The following is a 27,893-nucleotide window of genomic DNA, read 5'->3' as shown; positions in this document are numbered from 1 at the left end:
GAATAATTGGTGCGTCAATAAATTAGCCTAAAAATCAAGTAGCATCTTTAATGTGTGAAACATAACAGCAATATTGTTGATGCCGAAACTTGATCGTCTTAATACGGAAAACGAATATGTGGTAAATTTAACAAAACATTTTCTATACAAACTAAACTAGACTGGCTGTTTAATCAATACTTTCGTGTTTAGAAATAAAGTTCATTAAATTATTAAATACCTTCATTTTTTGTACAAAGGATTAGTCCGAATAAGTAGATGAGCACGCTGACTACAAAAAACAACATCACTTACGTCCGTCAGTTACAGTAAATTCTCGACTGCATCGAAGCACTTCAATTGACTCTCCGAATCTTTCGAATAAAATTATCTAGCGTATAAGCGTATAAGCTATCGAGCTCCGTATTCCTTCACTTCTTTATTCAGACTAAAATATTTAACCAATGAAAACCTGAAATGGATTTTACGGCTACAATCTAAGCTGAAGGCTATTACTAACTTCGTTTTACATCCACCTAGAGTTCTGTCTCCTTTCGTTTATTTATAGAAGCATTTCGAGCTGCAGCTCACAATTGAAAGCAATTTATTGCAGAATATTAGCAATTACATTGGGTCATTCTTTACTGCGAGGCTCCCCGATTTTAGTTTTCTTTTTTTCTCTCGTCCTTCGAAGTTCGGGCAAGGAAATCATAATTAAAGAACTCGAATTTTTTAATTCAACTGCGAAACGTAATTATTGGGGTCTGTGTATTGTGAAATGCTACGTAATAATTACAATCTTGTCTAACTCGTATTGCAATTAAATTTGATTTGGTTTGTTGACTGTGGGCCGTATACAGCGACTATTACAAGCTAGGTGGCCAAGTTTATTTTTAATAATTTGGATTGCACATTGAAAATGAAAGTAGTTAAGATGTTTTTTGTTCGTTGTCGAATTTGTTGGTGAACTTTTTGAACTAATGTCGATGCCACTATGCCAATTAATCCCAGTAAGGACAAGAAATATCTTCAGCAGACTAGATTGAATGAGAAACGAAAGTGGAGTTTTTTTCAGTAGTGTAGAGCGGGTCTATATATTTTATTACCTTTTGAGATTCCCTACACTCTTTTGATTATTTTTGCTTATCTAGTCTAACCGAAGCGGATTTTCAATGTTAATATTTTTTTTCTGTGTTTAAAATCAATTATTCCGGTGTGATATTATTTTTATTAGTTGAAACGCAATGTTTAAAAGCACGGGGTGGCCCGTTTATAAAGCACCACTACTTTATCTCAGGAACTAGAAGAGATTTAACAAAAAGTTAAATACAAAAGTTGCTTAGGTTAATTTTGGCGATTCATTTATTACACTTTCATGTTTACAGAGTGACTCGTGTCGCCGTAGCTATTACCAACTTTTTTATTTGAAATGGAACACCCTGTATATTAATACTGGTTTCTATAATAACTTGGTATTTTGGATCTCTAAGTTTCTGGGTGGTGGCTATTTTATTTTTATACACAAGATCTTTAAGAGTACTCCACAATAAAGTCCGGTGGTGTTTGCTGTGGGCTCCTTTTGGGCCAAGGATAATCACCAATCAATTCCTTATATCGTATACTTGAATTGTTTTCTATAATCAATTAAAGGTTCAATATCAGTTACAATTGAAGATACTGTTAAGAATTTAAATTACCCTAAAAGAGCACTCTCCTCGCACACCTTCATTGAAATTCTTCACTTCAATCGTCTTTTTCTTGTTTTTAGGGCTCCAGTAATGATTGTTTTTTCCATTGAATATTTTAACTGAAGTAGTGAAAACCCGTCAGACCAAATAATGGCATTAAAAATGTTTTCGTGGAAATTTCTGTCAATAAAAATAACGCAGTGCTCTAACATAACACTAAAATCCAGCAGTTCAAGTTTCTGTACCGGCATAAACTGGTAGGGCTTCCATTTATTAATCCAAAAGCAAGATGGCAGCGTTGTTCTTTTAGTATTAAGATCGAAACATGTTTTCTGAGTCAATGTTTCATGACTGTTTTCAAAGTGCAATAGAATATCTACCTGCTTTTGTTCACTGACTATCTGACGACGCCATTTCTTTTTTTGTAATACAGACTCTTTCCTAAACTGACGGTATATTTTGTAAAATGTTTTTTTCTCTGAAGTTTGCCCCTATAGCTTGACTTTTATTACTTAATAAATAACAATCTACAATATCAATTTTCTCTCTTATCTCGTTATGAACGAAAAAAAAAAGTAATAAAGAAAAATAACTATTAGTATAAACACTGGATGAAGGACACGTCAAAATTATTTACTGGTAAAATAAGAACAATTATTGCTGTCAAACCTATTATTGCAGAATTCATGGCTATTGGAGAATTTACGATGCATGTTTTAAATGTTCTTTAATTCTACAGAATATTTCAAAATTCGCAGCAGATATTTAAAGGCTGTATTCTTGAGCTAATTTTATTTAGAAAATAGGTTTTACACCAAAACTAACTATTAATTCAGAAAAGGTGATTTGTAGATATATTATATATTGGTGGCATTGCGGGGTGTGCATTTGAAGAAAATGAGAAAACTGTTGATGTGCGAAGTATGGCAACAGTGTAAGATTTTTTCATTTAAAAATGCAAGTTTTCCAGAATAAATAAACGATATTATTATCGCAAAGAGAATTTGAAACTCGAATACATTACCAGCTTAAATATCGGGCCAATAATGAAGGTGAATGAATTCCTCCTTCAAAGGTATATCAGTTTAAATCAGTATTAATATACAGGATGTTGCGAGAATACAAAGTGACAAAATCGAGCAAAACTCAAATAATGTAATATCAGAGAGTGAAAGACTCTTTGTTGTTGAAAGGGGGCTAACATCATATTTACCCTTTAAAATGCTGTAAATTAAAGGTTTGGTTATTTAAAAAAAGGAAAATAATTAATATTTCAAACCGGCTCTAGATTAATATAGGAGACCATTAAGCAAACATAATCTGAAGAATAATTGATAAATAAAATAAATGGAATATATATGTTATTAGAAGCAGCAACACTACACATTTTAATTCGCTGAGGCAAAGGTACTGTCTAAGCGTCTATCCGCAAAACTAAAAAAGAATTTTTTATAAGGCATAATTTATTTTTTTAATAATTATTATAACATGTAATTATAACCAAAATTTTATTTCTTTATATTTTTGCAAATTTCCACCCGATTCGTATCAAACGTAAAAGATGCGTTGTTGCATCGTATGCAAAAAAGTTAAGATATCTAATTTGTTTTAAATTAAAATAGATTTGAAAAATTATTATTATTATGATCATCATCATCAAAAAAAAAAAAACAGTAGCTTATCATTTTTTCTTAATAATACTCAGTTCAAATACCTGGCGCACGCGAATGGTAAAAATTTTACAAAGTTTTTTTCACTAAATAATGTTGTTCGACACTCGAAAGATGTTTAATGAATTTCATAGAAACATCTAGAGTAATATGACATATGATAAAAGTTCTGCAACGATGTACACCATGTATATTATCTTGCCGCTTGTCCGGCTTAATATAATTTAGTTTGGATGATGAATTTTATTGCATCTTTCGAAGTACGTGACGTTCTTCAAAGATTTGGTGTTTAGGTTAATCGGTCATCTGATGCGCTATAAGATCCCACGCGGATTTCTAAAACTGAATAATCATTTTAGCTTAAGCTTTAGCTTAACAAAATTGTCACTTATCCGCTTTAAACAAAAAGATCAAAAGAAAGTTAAAACATTGTTCGTCACTCCATCTAATCCCGATCGCGATCTCAAAACATGGAAATGAAATTAGGATCTTATAATAGACAACAAATAGAAATTCAATTTGAATCACAGTATCAATTGACACAATCAACTAAACAAGCTATGATAATAATTAGTTTCTTTCACGTTAGGTACAAGCCTAATTAATTATAAAGTTTTTTGCAACTTAGATGAAAAAAAAAAACTTAATAAAATGAAAAAAAAAACTCTCACCTAAAGAATTTTAGAAACACTAGGAGTCTTAACTGTGAATGTAAGCGGAAAACTAGATATAGAACATAGGATATCGTATCAATATTAAATTTAATTGGGGTCCTGCACTCTGAAATGTATTTGGTTATTTTTATACATTTTATCTAATTTACTAGCAAAATCTTTCACAAATTTGGATTTTTTAAAAAATCTGCACTTAGCATACAATCTAAATCATTAATATGTCATAATATGAATATGTCAGTAATTTGCACACAGTCGTTAACTACACCTTTCCAGATGCTGCTTTTAATTTTAAAAAACACAAACCACATGTCCCTTATTCGGATTTAGCGGTCTCTAATTAAAAATTAAGACTTCTTCGTCACTAGTGTCAATCTTATGTATTGACACTAGTCCTATGCGTACAGTCCGGATCCTTATACTAAATATTGGCTTAGAGAAAGCTATTATACCAAAATTGCATAATTACCAAAACGTCTACGAGTTACAAGGTCATTGATAAAGTTAACTAACAACACTAAATATCTAACCACAATTTGAGACATGAATCAAGACAGTTTTTACGGGCCTACGATAGTTAATAATTGTTAGATGCTTATTAGAGCATTATTAGAGACGCATACAAAAGAAGAATCAGCATCTGACCGTAATCCTGAAGATTTTTTTCCCATTTTATAAAAAGTTCATATAACTTTTCGCACTGTTATACGCATAGTTACAAAGTTACAAGAATAAGTTCCAGAATGGCACAAAATCATGATTAAAATTTTGTTTTCAAAACATTCCACGATTTTCTCTATTTTGAATAAATTTTTATTTTGAAATTTGACGATACTCTCCTTTGACCATGAGTTTTATAAATTATGAGATAATGATAAAAACTGCCATTACGAACAGGCAAATACGAAGTTCATCAGTAATGTATACAAAACAAAAATTATGTTTTATTTGTGGTTTATTATTTTTAATCTGTGTTTTGACTATTAGTTTATCGAAAGTAAACAAGTTACTTGGCAGCGACAATGGCAAAAATGTGATGTATGCGCTGTACAAATAGACTAAATTAATTTTTGTACGCGTGTTAATTTTGTTTCTTACATTTAATTTTCATGTAAGACCGTTCTGTTTTCTGAGGCCGTAAATCTTTGCATTAATGATTTAAAGCAGCCAAAAAGACCTGAAACTTTTACATTCCGTAATATCTACGAAAAAAAAAATTGCGTATTATGTGTTGACGATTTGGTTACTGTATTTTTTGTTCTTATAATGTAACTTTCAAATTATCATAAAAGCACTATGTCTCCATCATTTTATTTAAAATGTTAACAAAACCGATTTCAATTGTTATGTAGATTTAAAAAAGACTGCAAAAAATAATTTTGAACAATGAAAAAATACAGTTTTTAAAATTAATTGGCCCACTTTTAGTGTCGCCCAATATAATTTTAATAGATCATCAATTTATACTTCTAGAACTGTGCACTGCTACTTCGTATCTGCCCGGTCGGATTTAGTTTTTCTTCAATTATCGTAAAAAATATTTTTTTCCCCGACATTAATATCATAACTGTTGTTAGTGAATATTTTTTTATGGAAATTTTTCATGCGTTATAAATATAAGAAATTGAAAAATGTTCATTTGTCCAGATGTATATTTTATGCTTTGAAATACTGACAAACATAGAATTTAGAGGAATAATGAGATCCTGTTAGATTTACAACAGAGTGTTTAACATTCAAAGGTTAGGCAACGATAAGTATAGGTTTAATTCCGTAGATGATCAAATACTGATTCTTTCCATTAAATAGTTATAATTATTAATATTTAGTTTGGTTTAGTTTCTGTAGTTAGAATAGTATATTTCATCAAGATCGTACCGATTCTTTTGACGTGAACGTCTCGATTGAAAGACACTCTCGGTTTTTGGGAAGCATCGGATCGGTTCGAGTCGGAACGACTTATTTCCGTTGCTGACATCGTTGCGTTTGTGACATCGAATGCTCTGTATTCCTGAAATGGGCAACTTCAAACTTAAAGTACAAATTATAAAATTGGTTGAAGTAAATATCGTAGTCCTTGCTAAACGGAATTGGCATCCCTATAATTTTCAAAAATATATGATTAAAAAAGGGTTTCTCAATTACTTCCGGTCCCCCATTCATTTACGTAATTTTTTTGAATATCAGGCAATATAGATTTTGTGAGGCAAATTTTATATAGAGTGCGATGGGCAGGAATGGTCAAGTTTAATTTATCGTGCACGTGAATGGTACATAACTGTAATAAGCATTGCGGAATACTCAACCTGTTTGAGTTGAGAGCATAAATCGTTTACTAGAGGGTACTTTGTGATATCATTCTAATCGTTTTCTTTGAACTAAGTGTTTGTGAGATATTTTGAGCATTTTTAGCGGTGTTTTGTGAACGTAGAATATCTGAATATCTACTAATAATTGCATGCTGGTGTTAACTAATAATTTTTTTTTGAAATGGTGAATCCTTGTGTTGTATATGAGAATACCCAGAATAAGCTGATAATTATCCGAAAAACAGAACATGTGGTGAAGTCCAGAAGGTTATATATAAATTATAGTTAACATATAGTAACATTGGAAGGTGGTTTATTTGCACGGGATAATATGTGGCATTATTTCGAATAGTATAAATATACGGAATATACAGCTTCATACAAAGTTACTCCAATTTTTAATTCTAGATGAAGTGATTTTCGCCGGTTTTTCAATTTGGCTTTTTTTTATAATTACCAAATTGCCAACAACATTTGTTAATAGAGGCCTCTTTTTGCAAGAAAAGTCGCTTAATTGGCATTATAAAGGAATCCTCATGCTCAGACATTAAGAATTTAAACTGATTTATGTATCAATTTTGTTGATGTGTATATCCATCTAAAAAAAATTCAGGTCATTTTCAAAAAGAAAGTTTTCCCGCCATTACATGCTTTGATTTGTATGCGTCTTTAAATTGGCAACAAGTTGTGGTTCCTTTTTTTTCGTACGCTTTAACTTCAAACAGTGATCTAACGAACGAATAATAAAATTACCCAAAATTGTTGCGTTGCCACAAATGGCAGAAACGTTCGTTCTGCCAATTGGCAGAAAACGTGATGACCTCAACTTTGTACATGCAATAAGTTGATTACCTTTCCGTAAGAAACACGAAACCGGAGTAACAAACATTTAAATACAATAAAACTACCAGATTTTGCACAAATTGAAGATGTTTTCAATAATAGAGGCTTAAATATGATGTCCTGAATATGCGAATAATTACAGACTATTAGAATGTTGAACGAAAAATATCTAAATGACGTTATGTCAAATCAAAACAAAAAATTCTCTGATTCGCATTTAATTTATGTATCGGTATCATGAGTCTGATTTTTTTCTACTACGCTCCTATGCCGCATATACAGAGGATCCTGTTTTCCATAATAGGAAGGCCTCAACTTTCGTTTTGCTGAAGTCGGTTATGTCAGAAATTCTTCTTTTTTTTTGTATTTGGAAACCATTTTTCGCCTTTGCCGGTGCACGCATCTTACCGTATACCTCCAAAGGCAAAGGTGATTCTCTTCATTTTGGTTAGTTCTGGTTCCACTTTTTTTTATCATTTAACGCATGCGACAAATCAATTTGCTCCAGCATTCTGTACGTTAAGCTCCGATACGCCATGATTAATTTTTCTAAATTCGAGCAATCAGTTTATCTTTGAAATGTAAAGTTAAAACATGTTTTTGTGTAGTCAAATTTTAGGCTTACATTTTTTTTAATGTGGGTGGTTTCAGGTAACAAAACATATTTGCTGCACCCATATATGATTTCATGATAAAATTTTCTCCACTTCTTTTTGGGATTTGCGTTAATATAGTTGTTCAGGTTCGATCAAGTTTCAAAGCTGTGCTTCATATGGTAGGAGAATGAATATTCGTTTCTTTATTTATTTCAAAATGTGGAAAGATCGATCATATATTACAATGGTCAGTTGAAACTAACTTTTGTAGATATAAAGAATCTGAGCGAAGCTTTCGTGTTCGTTACAATTATAAAAATATTTGTCCGAGGCCAATATGGTGCCTTTTAAACCGAACTTGATAACTTGTAGCTTTTTAAATATGTCAATACTTTTTCGAAAAAGATTGGTTGTGCCTCTATTTATCCACATCGCAAAACGTAACCATCCCGTAGTTCGCGGTACATCAAATCGACATCGACCTTAACACAGACTGAAATTTACTGTTAATTGGTAAACACAATGCGTTGTTTGACTTTGTTCGCGGCAGCAATGACGTCAATTACCAAACACCACTCTGCATTTATTTAGTTCGGACCCATCCTAGAATAAGTTGTGGTACATTATTTTCTGATTGAAAGGATAAATAAAACTCGTTTATTAGAGGCTGTAATAATGGTTCTATGTCTACCAAATAGTGAGTTAATTCATACTTAAATACTTGCAATAACTATGCATTTTGAAGACGTCTTAAAAGTTGACGGGTACAAAAAGTTCTTTGTAAGCGAACGTATTCGGTAGGTAGATCCCGTTTTTCTAAGGCGAAAAACCATTTTTGTCGCTTTTCGACTTTCATTGTCGATGTGACCCTGAACGGCGAAACAATCTAACTAGTGAGTGGAAATTCAACATTTTATATTCGCGTCCGGTACGTGATAACCTTACAGTCGACTTACCTTAAATAAACATTGTCACTAACTACAGTTATGCCGCAACGATAAAATACGATGGACACTCATCACAACAACCAACGAAATCCGAAATAAAGCTCGTCCAAAGTGCCACGAATTAAGAGGGAATAAGGAAAAACGGATAGCTTGTCACCTCCCGTTTCGCAGGCAAGACTGATTCACGCGAGATACAACACAACCTGCAACAAAAACCACTTGGGCGGCCAACCTACTTTTGCAACTTGTTACCTTCACATGGTTTTTAACATTATTTTATTTTGCCCACGACGCATTTAGAGCCTCCTTTATTTATTCACAATTTTTATAAATTATTGTAGTTATATAACGGATGATACGGATATGATGCCCTCCTATCCGCCTCCGACGCCTATGTTTTCCACAATTTTTGAAATGAAAAGTTTTAAGTCATAGGCCTTATCCGTGATAGGGCAACAAGTGAAACTATAATCCAAACATCTTAATTTTTGGCAAAAATTGGGAGTCAAGTCGATTTAGGGTATGTTTTTAAGATTTTATTAATTCGTTATATAAGAACTGTTCAAACTCAAAAACTTCGATTTAAATTTGCATTTAAATACGAGCGTTCAGATTTTCATACCCAAACTTAAAATGACTTTTTTCTACTCCCTACTCCAAAATGCAATAATCGTGTCACTTTTAGCTTCGTTAATGACTTCAGACTGTGACATTGAATGAATGTATTTGCTCCGCTCGTGTCAAATCAAAGTCGTGGCTAAAGTGACGTTTATCAATCTAGTTGCATAATATACTATTCCTTAGCCGGTCAAATCTAAACTCTGATACTGTAACTACAAAAATGATAAATGACATATCTTGAATAAATTAAATTTTAAAGTAAACATTTATATTAACAACAAAAATTTAATTTATGAAAATGAAATTAATTATTTGGCTGTTATATTTGCGTCAAATTTGACGTTTTATACATATGCCGATTACATAATTAATTAATTTTCTGAAAATATTAATTTAATATCTAGAATATTGAAAAATTTGTCAATTAACACCAAATTTTTATTGTATAATAACCTACCTGCTTCCCATTTAGAATATTGTTCCACACTTTTGTTCAATTTGACAAATTATAAATTAGAGCAATAGTAGATTAATCAAAATACGACCATGAGCAATATACTACAATGTAATAGATATACTTCATTGTACTTAATTACTTGTCTGTACTTAATTTCTTGTCTGTAAAACAAAAAGTAATGTTTAATGTCTATGTTTTTATTTTTAAAATTAAACAGCAGTGTGTTCCTGATTATGTTTGTGAAAAAGATATTCATTCTTACAATACAAGAAATTGTTGTAATTTTATGCTGTGAGAGTATTATTCTAGTCATGTACAAAATTCCATATTACATAAGGGCCTAAACGATTTTAACAACTTACCGTATGATATTAAAAACTATGATACTCTTAATAAATTTAAAAGAATTTTAAGACATCATGTATTGTCTAAATTTTGATTTGTGTGCTTAGCTCTAAGTTTCTGTTTACCTTTTTATGTTTAAAATTTCTATTTTGTATTTTTATGCAGCATGATGCTAAACATTATTATTAAACTATGATGGGGAAAATTTAGTGGCTAGGCCTAAAAGGTATCTTGTCGGGATGCTACATTGAGCATGAAATCTTGTTAATTTTTCCCTATTTCCCAATTTAATTTTTTGCAAACACGGCCAAACCGTTTGCAAACTAAGATTTTGATCTATGAAAATCCCAAGAACTTCGTGTGCGCAGACAGAGTTTGAGTGGAACCATTTCAAGGTACCATATCCGTGGTGGTTTCTGTTTCTCTGTTTTGATCAGAAGCATAGGCAGTTTTTTTTATCAGCGTTCAGATCATTTGTTTCTGGTGAACCAGTCCTGAGCCGCTTTAAGCGTTTAGTATGCGTCCCAAGCAACTCCGATAGCATGGTCCTCAAAATCAGCAGGTTTGTGTCCTCCACAAAGTTAGAGAGGTGAGACTTATTGTCGAGAATCTCATTTGCCGAATTGTTGACATATGGAAGAAAAAGTAAAGGTCGTATTATAGTTCCTTGACGTACACTTAGCTGTAACTCGCCCTGTCTGGGATTTAATATAATTTTTACGTTATTACTGTCGAAAAATGGATGAAATCGAATTTCTTGAAAGTATCTACGGTCCTATAAAAATGTTATATTTCGGCAACGGTAGGTCCTATAGGACCGCCGTTGTTGGACTAAAAGATCCGCGAGATACGGTGCTATAAACTTTTATTCTTGATATTTATGTTTTCGAGAGCTGTCTACTCAATCGAAAACATTCTTAACGCAGGAAACGCTAGAGATCCAGAGCTATAATTTTTATTTCAAACATTGTTTCGATTATATTTGGTTTAAATAATACTGTAGGCCGCTTCAGGGGCTACTATTTTTATATTTGCGGTTTTCATAATCACCCACGCTGCTCGAGATATTTGGAACAATCCATGTGAAAATCGCTATATTTCGCGCTCAATCTAGACATAATTTCAACAAATAAACATCTGGAATATTTATCTTTGACATTTTTTGTATTTGTATTGTATTATGTATAGGATGTGGCTGCAATGAACAAAAAATCTAAAAGAACCAGAGAATTGCAGTTTTCGAGGATAATATATTAGATGAAAATGAAAAATTGTAAAAGATTGAATTAATTCTTTTGAACAATATTGTAAACTGTGTGGAGAGAGATGGAATTTTCGTCTGTTATACAGAGTGAGCAATAAATTTAAATAAATATCATTGGAAATAACTATTACCTGTACAAATTTTTATACTTGCCACGTTTGCCATGACTCTGATGTCTCGTCGAAGGTTTATTGCAATATCACTTGGTAATAATAATAATCAATAAGTTAATTAAATCATTATGATAACAACACTACAAATAAGTGAAAAGATGTTTAAACAAATCAAGATTTTTTAAAATGGAGGTTTCAACTTATGCTGTATTCAAGTTTCGAATGCGGAGTTCAAGAAATCAACCAAGAGGCTGTTTTCAAAAAATTTATTTATATAGCGACTAGTCGTCGCTCGTCTATCCTATTTTAATTTTATTAAAAACCTTATAAAAATTAACAGACTTTTATTAGGTCGATATGTTTTCTACTTGTCCGAACAATATCCAAACCATGTAGTAGTAAGTTCAGATTCATAGAATTTCTACGAGCTGCAATCTGATTTTGTAATTTGTTTAAACACTTTGCACTACAAAGTGGAACTTCCTGGGGCACGGTATGGTTCAATGCTCGTTTATTCACGACCAATTCTAATTTGTTGTTAAATTCCAGACAAGGGCTGAATGTGTAGCCCCACATAATGTCCTTATTGAGATACGAAGTTTGACTTACGGTGGATTGGCCCGTTTGAATAGAACTTCCAGACACCACCGCTATAATTTCGATCCTAAAAATTAATTTTTAACCTAAATTGTCGAATGCAATTTATTTTCAAAGTTTATTAACAGGCGGATATAAATATTTTTGTAGCGAGAAGGTCCTAGGGTCTACAATAGCATCGAACCTAGAAGCGCGTTAATATATCTCATAACTATTAATTGTAGAAGAAAAGAAATTAGAAAAAAAAAGGATGTTGTGCTGATTATATTGCCATTAACGCTCAATTTGTAACGGTTTGAAATATGACTCCCCCAAACCCAAATAATAATGCGTGAAGCGGCACAGACACGGCACTTTTTTTATACACAGTAATTTAGTATTTTGTCTACGTGATATTCTCTCATATTCATGCGTGTGTCACTTTAAAATGTCAGCTTCATTAAAGACTGCCGAGACCCACTTCGATAGTTTTCGGTACTTTAGTCACGGGTTGTGACACTTTACTTAGGTGTTAATTTCGCAATTCAATAAACGAACGGAGGATGTCATTCAGAAACAATTTTAATCATAATCGTATTAATTCTCTCAGGATAAATTTACTAGCAAAGTTAATGGCAGTGATTAATGATTGCTAGAGTAATAATAATATTTAGTACTGACGAGGTGTAAATAAAAATCATGCGCTCGGCTGGAAATTCTTCGTCCGAAAAATCATGATTTCGAAGACTACTTGGGCAGCCTTTGGACAATGATATTGAAGATTTTTAAATTTTATACTTAAGATATATCAACGGTTCCCAAAATGAACTCGATCAGCAAAAGCATCTTACTTAACGACGCTTTTTTTTCGTACTTGGTCAAAATATAAAATATAAAATGATATATATATATATATATATATATATATATATATATATATATATATATATATATATATATATATATATATATATATATATATATATATATATATATATATATATATATATATATATATATATATATATCTGAATAGAAAACATAAATTACGTTTTTGAAGAAGTGAAGAAGAAATAAATAAATAAACAGATGCGGAAAAACAATAATTTAGGGGCTTAGCGCCTGCAAAGAATAAATGTTTATGTTATAAAAGATAAGAGCAAAGTCAACCATTCTTTAAATCATGGATAGCCATGTAGATAGTTTGTTAATATATTTTAATGTTTTACGGCAACAACATAAGTTGGCGAATGTTGCCCCAGACGTTAAAATAGAAATTGTTGCTAACTCTTTTATCGGGTTCAACAAACTCAACTGTACACTATGTAATATATATAGAAGCGCGTTAATATATCTCATAACTATTAATTGTAGAAGAAAAGAAATTAGGAAAAAAAGGATGTTGCGCTGATTATATTGCCATTAACGCTCAATTTGAAACTGTTTGAAACATGACTCCCCCAAACCCAAATAATAATGCGTTAAACTCCAATTTCGTTTTGAAGCGGCACAGACACGGCACTTTTTTTATATACAGTAATTTAATATTTTGTCTACGTGATACTCTCTCATAGTCATGCGTGTGTCACTTTAAAATGTCAGCTTCGTTAAAGACTGCCGAGACCCACTTCGATAATTTTCGGTACTTTAGTCACGGGTTGTGACACTTTAATTAGGTGTTAAGTTCGCAATTCAATAAACGAACTGATGATATCATTCAGAAACAATTTTAATCATAACCGTAAGTTAAGTTAATGGCAGTGATTAATGACTGCTAGAGTAATAATAATATTTAGTACTGACGAGGTGTAAATAAAAATCATGCGCTCGGCTGAAAATTCTTCATCCGAAAAAAGAAAAAAAGTTCACACAAACGAAGGTCCGGAAATGCTTAGTTTTATAATTAGTTCATGTAATATGTCAATATGTAAAGAACAAGTATAAAAATATCCTTCCGTCATAGGTTACATGCCGGTAATTATGTTGGTGGTGCTCGTTTTCAACATTTTCTTTGGTGCTAATTTTGTAGAACTAAGTTTACTGTGATCAAAGGGTCCAAAAAATAAATGTTCATAAAATTAAGTTTTATCAATTTTTATTATTTTTATTTTTTCGCTCGAAAACGAGACAATATACGAAAACAGCCTAAGAGTAAAAAATAGTATATTATGCAACAAGTGTGATAAATGGCATTTGAGTCACGAGTTTATTTGGCACGAGCGGAGTGCAGCGGAGCGAATGTTTTTTTTTAATAAATGAGTGAACAGTTTACGGAACGTGTTGCATACTAAACTTTTACTACGACCGTTAGTTTTTGGGCATATTTTCGCAAAACAACACGAATACATTCACTCATATGACCGTCAGAATTGACAAACGTCAAAATTTAAACCATGCGGTAAAATCTCCGAAAACATCCGATTCCTCCCAAATCCGTGCGGTAAAATCCCGGAAATGTCCGAAGTGGCTCGAACCAGTGGAAAACAAAATTGACGTGGTAAAGTGATGCTTCCCGCACGCTAGATCGGTGTGTAATTGGATATTTTACAGACGGGAGTAGAAATAGACTGTTTACTGACTAAGTACATAAACATGAATAAGTAACTGGGTATAAATTAAACCTTTTACTTGAGAATTATAAGTTCACCTACACTGTCATAATTCTAATCTATAGTTTTCCAGATATTATTAGTAGCATGTCTGAGAAAAATGCGAGAAGCACAATTCATAACTAGGTTTTGCAAAAGGCATTGAATTGAATTGAATATATTACAGATGTACATGTATTTTATCTCGACTTCTGATGTGTAAATACAGATGACCGTTTGGACTACTTTTGACTATATTATGGGTTAGTTAGTTTTTTTTCTTTTTTATTGTCAACAAATAAACGATAATCTGTCTATGTACTTTCGATTCTACACTCGACTTTGCTAATTAATTTAAATCTAGTTGAAGCAAAATTTGCCCTTCATCATTATAAATAACTTAACAAAATTTCAACAAAATCTGCCAAAAGATATTTAACATATTGTATCTTGGCAACTTTGCATTTCCGGACCTACATTTACATAAATGACTGAAACGCTCACAACGAAAGTATTTAATTATGATCCAAGTCTTACTGCTATATCTTGCTAGCAATTAAGCTGCAATCTTTGATTCTAAATTGATACGTACTTTGTAGTCATAAATTCTTGCGCGGACATATCCCATAAAGGGCTGTGTTGGTCAATTTCGTGTATTATTTCGACTGGTAAAAATAACATTCCGTGTGGTTTTGTTTTTAGTTCGTAAACAAAATTTGGAATGATTTCACCCTCCGCTGATGTAAACTGCTTCAGTAAGTATAACCGTACAGCCGTACTGATCCAATGTTTCCCATCCCTATCATTCAGACGAAAAATTAGGCAAAGCTTCTCATTGCAGAACGATACCTGCAACATTTGCGCGTTAAGTAAGTAAATATTGTAACAGGAACAAATTAGCAAATGTAATATTTAGACAATAGTTTTTTTCCAATCGATGTAAAATAAACGAGAATGGACCTTCTAAAAAGATTATGTATTTCATTATATTTTGTCCCTTTATTAGAAAAATGAAAATATAAGTAGTGATATTAATATTATTTATTTCTAAAAGGTGTTGTTAAATCGAAACAGCAGCATATGTATGACCAAAATGAACTTTTGCGAATTATTTCGGTCGTTATTCAAAAATAACAAGGTTGTGGTTGTCGCATTTCCACACTAGTCCGTTTTAGTGAAATTTGTAATCGAATTTTCATGACGGTAACTTGATTGTTTGGCGAAGTATATAGTCAGATTTTCTCCACATTTTTATGGTTTTTGTAAAAAATTAGAAACAAGCACGACATTTGCGGTTATGCTGGACTCCCCAATCCATCCTTAGTGCTACAAGATTGTTAAAGGGGCGTTGTTTATTGGAGATGTTCATCAAGAAAGATTTTAATGCATTTTCTTCATTTTAGATAATTTTTATATACATTTTTTAGAAGTCAGACCTAAAGTTTTCATTTAAAAAGCCATGGCAATAAAACATTTATATTCAAAAAACATAACTTTAAAATTATGAAAACGTGGTGAAATTATTAATTACTTTATTAAGATAGAGATTAATAGATAACTAGATAAAATCTTCATAGGAACAGTAGCAACAATAATTTCTATGTTATCAACGTTATTAATGTTTCGTAAGTTTTCGTGAGTTAAAAAGAAACAAAACATATACCTTTACTGCAAACTTCTTTGGCGATTTGTAATGTTCCAGGTCACTTTCAACTGTCTAAAATTTTAAAAATGGTGATGTCTACTGTTTGATGAAAAACAGCTCTAATTTTTTTGCACATCAACCTTACTTTAGCCATGTTTACGATTTTTCTGCATTGTACATGACTCTTAGTCTTTTGGATTTTTTGACTCATATAATGCATACTCTATCAATCACAATACCGAGCATCCGATAAACCATGATTTCGAAAACCACTTGGGCAGCTTTTTAAATTTTACACCTAAGATATATCAACTGTTCCCAAAATGAACTCGATCAGCAAAAGCATCTTACTTAAAGACGCTTTTTTTTTCGCACTTGGTCAAAATATAAAATATAAAATGAAATACATATATCTGCATAGAAAATATAAATTACGTCTTTGAAGAAGTGAAGAAGGAATAAATAAATAAACAGATGCGGAAAAACAATCATTTAAAAGGCTTAGCACCTGCAAAGAATAAACCTTTATGTTATAAAAGATAAGAGCAAAGTCAACCATTTTTTAAATCATAGTTAGCAATGTAGATAGTTTGTTAATCTATATTAATGTTTTACGACAAACCATTTTACAACATAAGTTGGCGAATGTTGTCCCAGACGTTAAATTAGAAAATGTTGCTAACTCTTTTATCGGGTTCAACAAACTCAACTGTACACTATGTAATATATGTGAATGTATGCAATGTACCACTGTCATTATTTACTGTGCAACCAACGACAGAATATCTAAAGGAGACCCAACACAAACCCTAAATACGTACGAAGCCAACATATAATTAGATTCTCAGCGCACATTTATAATCACACATTATAATTTCAAATGTATTACTTGCTTTGTGAAAATATATAAGTTTAAATTATACAGTAGATACAACGTTAATCTACGAAAGTAGATTTTTATTTTACGATCTGTGTTAAAATTATCAATGAAATGCCGGTCTCCTTTGGATATAAATTTCTTTTAATATATGTCTAATCTATGTAGATATTTACCACGGCTTTTCTGCTAAAGATTTGTTCGAAGGTAAATGTTTTTGTTCTGTTCAGTTTAACATAGACAACTGAAATAAAAATTCCATCTATCAATATGCTAATCAGTGTGCTAAATCCCAAAGCAATATAGAAGAAGTTACAATTTTCCGTCGGGTGCCAATATCCGTAGCCGGTAGTTGTTATGGTTTCTATGCCCAACATAAAAAACTTTGCAAAGGCGTGATTTGTTCCCTTCATGCATAAACCTTGACCTAAAATCATATTTTTTTATAACAAACCTAGGAAAATCGACGATATTCACTAGCGATTAAGTGTTTTTCTAAGCCATATTCTTAAGTTAATATTTATTTTTTAACTGCGTATAAAAAAACTAAGAACTAATCAAAACTGGTAACTTTATCGCAATCTATACCTCGTCCTACATCCCTATATAAGGAAAATATTTTCGAGTATTGAAGTTTTTTTTTAAGTGCGCATTTCAGTTTTAGTGCATTTCCGTCCTAATAGTCATTATTCAACAAGTTTTAGAAAAGGCACTTCTATCACCAGTGACTCTTTAATAAACGTATATCTGAAGAACTTTATAAACATGTTCTACGTATTTTAATGATTTGTAATTAAGGACTTGAAAATATTTAACTCTTATATAGTTTTGGGTAGCTTCATGTCTTATAATTAGAATTACCTAGAAGACTTACCTTTCTGGTCAGTTTCAAAATCTCCACTCAGCCACGAATCCCAGTAAAAAATCAAAGCACACGTGAAATATGCGGTGAGGTTTACGAGAGTTACGATTAAAATTACCCATCTCCATTGTAAGTTTACTAATGTATTTCCAAGATCCTTGACATATCTCATGGATTTTTGGGGAATGTGTCTAAGGTAGATTTTAACCCTCCCTCTCTTGCTGACGAATCTGGCTTCAGACCATCTGTATTCCTTGTTGTGGAGCGAGGTGTTTCTCCGAAGGGAAACATTTTTAAAGTTTCTACTGAATTGACCAAGAATACAAAATATGTAAAACGGATATTTAGGTCAATTGATTCACTACGTATATTTTAATTTTTTAAAGAAACTTCCACAGGATACTGAAATACTATTTACAAATCTTCTGGATTTCTCCTCTGTCAGTTGTCGTAGGAGGAATCCAGACAGTTTGTAAATAGTATTACGTATATCTTAATCTAATATTTCCATCCTGACATCCAAAAATCCGTAAATTTACCTTTGGCCTTCCTGCTTTTTGAATATTAGGGGAAGATCAATATGATAGTCGCTTTCTTTTTTCAATACTGCCGGCACCCCTGGTCTTTCTGAATGCATACCTATCACTAAAGGATTTAAAAATTGTCGTTATAATTTAACATAGGTAAATTTTGGGTGCCTGATAAGATAAGCAAATTTATTGTGTTTATATAGTAAAACGCGCATTTTTGTAATTAATAAATACAATGTATTTTATATTTAGCCTTATTAACCTTAAACAAATATTAAACAAACTCAATGTCGCCAGTATAATAACTGAAGAAAATAATTGTAACTATAGCCAGAAATTTTCGTGAATTTCTCTTTTAGTTTCTGAGCAACTAGGCAATATTTTATATATTGCATTTCGTTTAGTTTGGCACACGCAAAAACAAACTAATATACACACGCACTCACCCCATCATCAGAATGTCACATATACTAGGTCGTGCACCATAATCAACGACATTGCAAAAATAAAATATTATAAAGTATTATCCAACAAGTTTTGTAAATACCACTTTAGTAACTAGTTTGATTTAGCATGATCGTGTTGCATAGTATACTTTTGGAAACGTGTGATGTGGTTAACGAAGCTGACACCTTAAAGTGACTCTTTGCCCATAATTGATTATTTTAAAGCAAGGATTAGAACCATTTTTTTAATAATTATATAATGTGTCCAAGATAAGGATGTCTACCATAGGCCTATTGGAAACCATAAGAGGTGCGAAGATGGTTAAACTAGAATAAAGTTGCAAAATTTAAAGTTTAATAACGTCCTGTTGAGAAAAAAATTTTTTTATTAAATTTTCAATGATTGATTGACATATTGTAGCTGTATCCTTTTTGGCTGTTGATTCTCTTTTCCTATACAAAATGGAACGTGCTTTTTCATCTGAGGAGAAGTTCGATACGCTACAATATTTTATGCTATAGTAACCTAGGTTGAAGCTGTATTTAAATAACTACCCAGAGAGAAGGCAACCGAGTGCAATTTTTTTGTAAGATTAACTACGAATCCTAACAAATAAAGAGTATAATTAGATCATTTTCAACATAAAAAAATACCCCTTTAAAAATTTATTTTTTGGTTGGTTATAACCAAGTTGGTAATAAATTCGTCACCTTAAATGGGACATCCTGTAAGTTTCAATTCAAATGTGCATCAGATGTTCTATCCCTATTCCTATATTCAAGAGGAGCCCAATTTTCGACCTTCAGGGACGCAGAGTTATAGTCCGTCGACGAATGTTTTTATTCAACCACGTAGTGCGTACCCGAAATAGTTTACCTAAAGCAATTGCAAATGCCACGTGCACAACCCTTTTAAAAATATTTTTCATTTTTTAAATATGTTGCAGAATACTGTAAGTAATAATAGCAGCTTTGGTCGGCACTGTGGGCCTGCTGCGTCCCTCTATAATAATAATAATTATTATAATTAAAATAGTAATAATAACACCCAATAAATAAAATACAGACAATAATTTATTTACTTATGAGGGTGTACAGCAAATGACAATTTCTCGGAGAGTAGCATTCACTAACATTTCCGCAAATACTGCAATTAAAAGAGCTACGGTGACACCCTGTGTAATGGATAATAGGTTATTTCAGCCACATCATTGAGTTTGCAGTACGCTTTACAAAAAAAGGTTTTTTCGCCTTGCATATGCTGATAACACACGAACTTCTGAAGCGAAGATCAAGAAATTGTTGAGAATGGCGAATATGATCGGCATTTGACATCTCGCTTTCAACTAATAACACCTAGCAGCATCAGTTCGTCAATTGGATAGTTTTCAGTTTGACTGTGGCATTTTTACAGGAATACTTTCTCAAAATATGGCCAGATCCCGTTAAATGTTCAAGCAAAAACGAATTAAGTGTTTAGCTTGCAGGTTATTGTATGAAATTTAGGAGCATACGCGGGTTTTCGAAAATACCATAGGGGCCTGAGGTGCGTCCTTGCGACATCTACACAATATTATATAATGGATATGGAAAATTATAATTGATTTACACTTAGGTACCTATTTTTTAAAAAAATATTATTATTCACACTTTAAAATATAGATTGCGCGACGAGTATCACACTTATTACAGACACACTCAATGTGTATTATCGTTGTAGCTGCGGTTTGTTACAGTGCAAGTACAAGGTACTTGTATATGTTGTTGCGAGAACTGTCGAGTAATATTTTTACGAATCGAGTATAAAATGACATTGAGAGACTTGTTAAAATACCAGATATACATATATCATTAATTTAGAATCAGCAACTTAATTTTTGTCGTGCAATCTTATATCAAATAATCATAACCCTGAACCAGATAAATAATATACACTAAATATGCTATATATTATTGAAATTAACATGAACTATTCTACATATTACTATTTCTCGTTCATGCATTTGATAACAGGTACAATAAAATGACTTCTTTTGCATGATATATATTTTCTGCCAAAACAGTAGGTACTGTTAAGTCAAGGCCTGCTTACTGCAGAGTGTAAAATCTTTACAGAAAGATTATTTTTTGTTAATAACAATTAGTATGAAGTGGCTAACACGTAAACTTATAAAGAAAACTTGAAGAAGTGAATCACTTGTAGAAAGCGCCATCACAGAGTAAAATAAACAGCAAGTGACCTTTATTTGACATAAACATTTACTAAATTGATAAAAAAATGTATAAAAAATACTTTTTAAGATATAACTTACTTTTATTTGGAATTCTGAAAATGCGCCGCGTTGAAGAATAATTTGCATAATAGTATTATTTCGTGAGATGCATTGTAAAAATCGCATATAGCAGTTCGCTGTTGAAAGCTCTGAGATAACATAAAAAAACATCCAATAATTGATGATATTGTCGCCCAAAAACTCAACGGCTATGACCCTATGAGAAAAGTAACTAGAAATAAAAGGCATTGAGATTACTTTTGATTATTTGTCATTGAAATTAACACAGCCATTCAAATAAACTTAAAATAAAATTGAAGAAAAAGAGGAAAGAACATTTTTTCATCACTTATAAAAACTGTTAAAATAAAACATTTATGCAAAACAATTTTTTACAAAATTTACAATTTAACCCTATAAAAGTTAATCATTAATCATTAGCACCTTCCATCGTTTTTCAATCTTTCCACTCCTTTTCCATGAAGCTCAATAAACTCTTCCAAACTTGAGGGTACTTGTCCCTGATAAGGAACATGATTGATTTTAATGGCATTTGCAGCCAGGCACTTTAAATTTAATTTAATATGTGTTTTGAGTATTATCTCTGCTACACCTAAAATATATGTTTTGTTATTTTACTTTGCACATTTTAAATTTTATTAATAATACACATGTTTAAAAGCCACAAACTTTAGCAAGTGATTCAGAAATTGTATGTCATTGTATTACTTAATCAACCAGATTACCTAGATGTCTGCATATGGTTATTTACTTCCTTATCTATGCATTTATGCAGATATCATGATTTAACGAAAGAACCGAGCTCCTTGCACAAAATTTATACAATTGGGGTTTTCTGACATGAGAAATCCATTGTCATAATTTTGGGGCAAATTTTAGAGAGCCCTACGTATGGTACTTTTCGTGCATTTGATATTTCCTAACTTTTTTTGGTCATAGTGTATGCAGATTTTTAATAAATATATCATTTCTTACACTTTTTTCACACAAAAAAGTTATACCTTTTAAATTTCAATGTGAACATGCAAAACAGTTCAAAATAGGCTTTGACTAACATAATGACAATAAAAGAATGTAAAATAGTACAAAGTAGGCTATGACTAAAACAAATGCGTTAAAAGCACTTAACTTCTGGAAGACGAAATGTTAGTCCAAGTTAGACACTACCTAAATAATCAATTTCCTAATCATTGGACTGGTTGTGGGAATTAAGATTTCAATCCTATTGATTTTTGTGTATATGAAGTCGCTAGTGTATCAAGAAGTTCATGATCGAGATGAATTTTAGTACAGCATCAAAATCTTATGAAAATCTTATGAATATGTTGTGTATTTTACTTTAGTTTAATTAACTTTATATATTCATAAAATTGTTTTTATTGAGATCGAAGTTTTTTTGAGTCTCTTGTAAAAATTCCAAAGCAAATTATAATAAAAACCCTGTTAATGTCTGTACTACCATTCAGTTATATGCAAGTTCAAAACCAAATTTCTCGAAAGCGGCGACTCGGAGCCAAATTTATAAGGCATATGTGTAAAAAAAGTGTAACAAGTGATATCTTTATTAAAAATCTTCATTAACTAAGGCGCAAAAAAGATAGGAAGTATCAAATGCACGAAAGAATCTCCCATTTTGCCATATATCCTTACTTAAGGGACATCCTGTATATCTTCATACATACATAGGATAGTTTTACTTTGCAACTATGCTGAATATCACTACCCCCATTACATAATTAGTTATTTAACTGAATAAAAATAGTGTTGCAAACATAAAACGAAATTTACAGGATTTTATTTTATTCGATGTTATAATTTTAAAAAATCCACTCTCTACTACAGCGATAACATAACCAAAACGAACAAAAATTCATAAGAATGCAAGAGAATTGAAACTCCTTGGTTTAATATCCTTAAGAATTTTCTATTTACATAGTATTTTCGTAAAATCACTTATTTTTGGAAAATCCCAAAAACATATCTTTCATAAAACCATAAAACTGAAACAAATTTGGGTTCAGCTAACAAACAGTAAATATGGAAAATCACTTTTCTCAAGTTTGTTGTCTGAAAGTCACAGTTAAATTACTACCTGTTGTGGAGGATTCCAAGGGAGTTTCTCCTTTATTATTTACTATATCCACATGTGCACCATTTTTTGCTAAATCAGTAATAATTGAATGCAAAGTCGTAAAATCAGAAATGGCATTATGGTAGTTGACAATAATATGAAGAGGTGTATTTCTTTCGTTGTCCATTGCATTTACATCAGCTCCACATTTAATTAATAACCTGGCGGTCTCAGCACAAGGAAATCTGCAAGCATATTGTATGATTAACATACATTCCATAAAATTTATGCAATATGCTACTATTTTGATGTAGAAGGTCATTAAAAGTGGTTAAAACCAATCTATTCGTTTATTCTCATTAAAGTATCGAAATTGTTGTTCTGCATAAAAATTAGTATTCAATTGGTTTAAACTAAAATCAGGAATACATCAGATATTTCTGTCTTCTTTGAAAATAAAGTCATTGCTCTAAACCTAACCATAACCAAATTAAATAATAATTAAAGTTTCTTCCAAGTTCTTCGTCTTTTACTTAAGCCGCAAATATGAGTGTTGCAAAAATAGGAAATCACAAATTGTATGAAAAAATATATTTATTTGTGAAATAAATTATAAAAAATAAATTGTTCAAGTTTCATCAAAATAACTAATTACCTCTTTGCCGGCAAGAATTTTATCTTATAATATATTGCTTGCATACATACTTGCACACATCATTTGTATGAAAGTCATCTACAGGAGTTTCCGAATTACAAGCCAAATGCAGAAGAGTTTGTCCATCTCTAAGTTTGATATTCATTTGATTTAATAAAAACACCATTCGTTGAACATTAAATGTTTCCTCGTCATTGCATTTCTTAAATAATTTTGTTAAAATCGTAAGCAGGTACAAAGTAATTGTGAGATTGCTTTCAATGTCGTCCTAAAAATAATCATTACACTTTAGGCCATAAAAAGAATGCAAACAACAATTATTTATAATTTTTCTCTCTCAATGTCCTTAAAAATTTCAAGAGAAAGTTTTTATCTAACTTGAATCATATCTTTACAAGAAATGAAACTGAGAATATGTATTTACCTCATGTGATTTAAGATCCTCTGCATTCAGTATGCATACTTTGTTTTTATTTCTTTCTAGTTCTACTATGGCAGCTGATAAGACTTCTGTTACATGTTCATATGTTAGTTGCACTCCAACATGTAACATTTGTGAAAAGACTTGAGCAAATCTCAGGAGATCCTTAACAACGGAAATGTTGTTTGTCTGCCTAAGTTTTAATGCATGAAGCCATAGCTCCAGGCATCTGAAATTTTTAAAAATACTGGATTGGCTAAGTTACCCTTTTTGAAAAATAGGGCTCATTATAAAAACTAATATGTAGTCTATTAAAATATTATTAAAATAAAATCCTAAATTTCAAAAATTTGGTATAGCTGTGTTTTCGTTATAGTTAAAAATTCTTTAAAGTTTACCTATCAAACCTGGCATTATCAGCAAAAACTGCTCCCCTATAAATTATTGGATGAGGAACTTCTGGGTTGTGAATTCCCAAAATTCTTTCCCTTATTGTCAATGCTTCCATATGTAGACTGTTTGAATTACCTTGAATAAGTTCAAGTTCAGTCAAGTTTCGACATTCAATCCAATTTTCATATGCTGGGATAGGTGGCAACTCCCGTTTTTTTATCACATGATTTGGATCATTGTACCTTAAAGCATAAAATACACATGGAAAATCTGAATTTCTTTTCTTTGAACTTTTTACAGACTAACTTTATATTTCAGCATAATGAGAATGATATACACACCTGAGTGCCATAGACATATGCATGTACTTATATGCCTTTACTATGTCATAGTTTTCCTTGTCATTGGCAAATGAAGCTCCTAATAGTTCTAATGCTTCAATTTGTTCTTCTTTAGTAATATCTGATTGATCTAATAAAAACTCAACTATTTTATACTGTGTTCTTTCAGCAGCAGATTTTATAGGAGTCATTCCAGCATCACTCGAATAAAATTGTGCTCCATAACTCATTAACTCTTTCACAACTTCCAAATGACCAGATTCTGCGGAAAAATGTAAAGCTGTTGTCCCACATAATGCTCTTTCATTTGGGTTTGCTCCATTTTCGAGTAGAAAACTGACCTATTAACAATTAACATAAAAACAATAAAATAAACTGATTAAAACTTAAAACATAAGCATAGTAATTACTTTACTCTAAGATTAGTACCACTGACAAAGTGAAATGCTCCAAATATTAATACAACAAATTTGAGAAAGGAAAAAAACTACAACTGCCACACATATTCCACAATTTTTTAAAAAGTTACATTTCTTAAGCTATGCTGATACTCACTACATCTAAATGTCCCTTATATGCTGCAATCATGAGGCAGGTGTTGTTATATTTGTTTGCTATATGAATATCAGCCTTGTGACAAGCTAAGTATTTGACTATATCAAGTCGCCCATCAAAACAGGCTGCTCTTAAAGGAGTAGAATTCGTTTTAGTGGGATGATTGACATTTGCTCCGGCTCTAACAAGAGTTTTAACCACATGTAAATGGCCTAAAAAATATCTCACTTGTTAAGTTAAATGGTAACAAAAAATCTAAAATCTAATGATTTGTTATTTTTTACATCTACCAATACTTAAAAATTTACTTATGCTTTTCTGCCTATTTTTTTTGTTTATAAGTGATATGTCTTGTCCATGATATTAATGCAATTCCACCCACAAAAACATGGGCTCTGATCTACAGATTACAAAATCAACTTGCAATAAAGGAACAAATTCATGCTTTATATGGGGATAAACATATATTGTTAACAAATATTGAAAAAAGAGAAGTAAACCTACAGAATAGTGTTTTACACTACATAGTTTCAACAACATAAACATTATTAAGGCTTTCAATATACATATTATTATTAACAACACTATGTAATAATGTATATCTAAACATAACAAATACAAACCTGCACAGGCTGCACACCACAAAGCACTAGCTCCTTCAACTACATAACCATCAAACTTCACTACACCTTCTTCTTCAATATTTGGGTTAAACTTTGTCAGCAGCATTCGAACAACTTTGTCGTACCCATATTTTGATGCTATAATTAGAGGGGTGCACTTATCAGTGCCCCCATCAACAACTTTCTAAAACACAAATTAAAAGTAGCGAGCGAGTAAGTATTAATAACCATCCATCAAAGCATTGTACATTAATGTTAGTGCAAAACCCAAGAGTTATATCAAAGCGAACTTTACATTTTTTAGCTACTATCTAAAAATAAATGATTTAATAGCTGGTTTATACTCTCAGCAGGAAATAGAAAACAAAGGAGTTACAAACGCAAACAAAGGAAAACGTGAAAAACCATTTACCTGATTTAATAGGTCATTAATTTCCGACTTTTTAATATCAGAAAGAAGGGTATACAAATAATTCGGCATACCTTTCTTAGCAGCATAATAAACTTGATATCTCAATTGTTCGAGACTATTACTTCCGCAGTCACTCATTTTTTTTTGGACCAAAAATCAAAAAGCGTTTCGCATCGCAGATTTCTATTTTCAACTGCGGCGGAAAATGCGAATCACGTACCTTGAATTTTTTGTTGACGTATGAGGTGGGATGAGAGGGGATTCGAATTTTTCCAAGCGCATGTTATTAGACGAGAGGGGATCCTAAACTCTACTAAAAATTTTTCAAATTCGAATGAGGTTGTCTTCTTATTCATCTCCATCTCGATGACAGATATCAGCTGTTTATCAAACAAAGTTGAAGGAAATTTCTAAAGTTTAATTTGCTTGGAGGGCGAAATTCAACAACTGACGTCATTACGTTACCTGAAGTTAATCCAGAAATATTGTTGTTGATACGGTTAAAGAATTATATTTGTTTACACGAACGTGCATAGTAACACATAAAAAATAATAACAATTGTATTTACTGCTCGTGTTGCCGTTGCGTTATGCGACTATGCAGTGTAAAAAAGTGTATAAATGTTGATCAAAAATAACGGCTCCCAATTTTTGTCAAATTTTTATAGGGTCATTCTATCTACGACATTTCTTTAAAAATATACAGGGTGTTAAATTTAAAAAATACAATATAATTTAAATTCGAGGTAAAAAAAAAAATGAAATTTGGCATATCAATAATTTACACTGGGCGCAATAATGGCACATATCAAAAAATAGCTATTTTTAGTTAATATAAATATTTTTTTTGTTTAAAAAGAGAATAATACAAGTCAGTATGTACTTATAAAACATATCACATAAATTTTGTAATAAGTATCTCAATATGTCAGTTTTTAATTTCCTAAACGTCGTCCACAATCTGATGCCCTTTAATAAAACACGGCGGAGATAAAGGGTATAGCATATTTTTTCTATACAGAATGATGCGCCGCGATTTATTGCAACAAACATAGTATTTTTGGACTTGCCTTTTCCTACAAATTGCTAGTATGTTCC

General features: G+C 31.5%; 3 protein-coding genes across 8 annotated transcripts in view; all 3 read right to left on the bottom strand.

The window, feature by feature from the left end:
* Positions 1-8,853, bottom strand: part of LOC132708567 (uncharacterized) — a 40,740-nt gene extending 31,887 nt beyond the window's left edge. For 2 of the 3 annotated variants that reach the window (XM_060680948.1, XM_060680967.1), the window contains exons 1-2: positions 8,716-8,853; positions 5,890-6,022 (exon numbers count right to left, since the gene is read on the bottom strand). In XM_060680948.1, coding sequence (XP_060536931.1) covers positions 5,890-5,989 — 100 coding nt within the window. In that variant the 5' untranslated portion in view covers positions 5,990-6,022; positions 8,716-8,853. Of the gene's footprint in view, positions 1-220; positions 354-5,889; positions 6,023-8,715 lie in introns of those variants that run through there. The other variant, XM_060680958.1, reaches the window with a different exon arrangement.
* A 2,952-nt stretch (positions 8,854-11,805) lies between these two features.
* LOC132705336 (inward rectifier potassium channel 2-like) lies at positions 11,806-18,731 on the bottom strand. 2 transcript variants are annotated; one of them, XM_060675876.1, is made up of 5 exons: positions 18,594-18,731; positions 18,067-18,329; positions 17,369-17,619; positions 15,263-15,519; positions 11,806-12,170 (listed from the first exon to the last, which is right to left on the bottom strand). In XM_060675876.1, exons 1-5 carry the CDS (start codon positions 18,689-18,691, stop codon positions 11,840-11,842), a joined length of 1,200 nt encoding a protein of 399 aa, XP_060531859.1. In that variant the 5' UTR covers positions 18,692-18,731; the 3' UTR covers positions 11,806-11,839. The 2 variants fall into 2 exon arrangements, with proteins under 2 accessions (XP_060531859.1, XP_060531850.1); XM_060675867.1 differs by having other exon boundaries at positions 18,067-18,359; positions 18,594-18,728.
* A 2,407-nt stretch (positions 18,732-21,138) lies between these two features.
* LOC132708048 (protein fem-1 homolog B) lies at positions 21,139-27,139 on the bottom strand. Of its 3 annotated transcripts, none has more exons than XM_060680151.1 (9): positions 26,796-27,139; positions 26,384-26,567; positions 25,761-25,972; positions 25,206-25,546; positions 24,870-25,106; positions 24,475-24,700; positions 24,101-24,318; positions 23,417-23,640; positions 21,139-21,916 (listed from the first exon to the last, which is right to left on the bottom strand). In XM_060680151.1, the coding sequence occupies exons 1-9, from the start codon at positions 26,931-26,933 to the stop codon at positions 21,741-21,743; spliced, it is 1,956 nt and encodes a 651-aa protein (XP_060536134.1). In that variant the 5' UTR covers positions 26,934-27,139; the 3' UTR covers positions 21,139-21,740. The 3 variants fall into 3 exon arrangements, with proteins under 3 accessions (XP_060536134.1, XP_060536135.1, XP_060536136.1); XM_060680152.1 differs by having other exon boundaries at positions 21,140-21,916; positions 26,867-27,139; XM_060680153.1 differs by having other exon boundaries at positions 21,147-21,916; positions 27,016-27,139.
* Between the last annotated feature and the right edge of the window lie 754 nt (positions 27,140-27,893).

The sequence above is a fragment of the Cylas formicarius genome, unplaced genomic scaffold (genome assembly GCF_029955315.1).
Source record: "Cylas formicarius isolate icCylForm1 unplaced genomic scaffold, icCylForm1.1 PGA_scaffold_10__41_contigs__length_53128322, whole genome shotgun sequence".
Taxonomy (NCBI): domain Eukaryota; kingdom Metazoa; phylum Arthropoda; class Insecta; order Coleoptera; family Brentidae; genus Cylas; species Cylas formicarius.
The sequence above is the reverse complement of the archived record's forward strand: the minus strand, read 5'-3'. Positions and strand labels throughout refer to the sequence as shown.

Coding starts and splice junctions, on each gene's coding strand:
- LOC132708048 (XM_060680151.1), bottom strand. CDS start 26,933: ATGAGTGACTGCGGAAGTAATAGTCTCGAACAATTGAGATATCAAGTT. Junction 24,701..24,869: donor GATAATGCCAGGTTTGATAG/GTAAACTTTAAA, acceptor TAAAAATTTCAG/ATGCCTGGAGCTATGGCTTC. Junction 21,917..23,416: donor CTTGGAATCCTCCACAACAG/GTAGTAATTTAA, acceptor CATATATTTTAG/GTGTAGCAGAGATAATACTC.
- LOC132705336 (XM_060675867.1), bottom strand. CDS start 18,691: ATGCATTCAGAAAGACCAGGGGTGCCGGCAGTATTGAAAAAAGAAAGC. Junction 18,360..18,593: donor AAAAAGCAGGAAGGCCAAAG/GTAAATTTACGG, acceptor TGGTCAATTCAG/TAGAAACTTTAAAAATGTTT. Junction 12,171..15,262: donor CAAGAATTTATGACTACAAA/GTACGTATCAAT, acceptor ATTAATTTTTAG/GATCGAAATTATAGCGGTGG.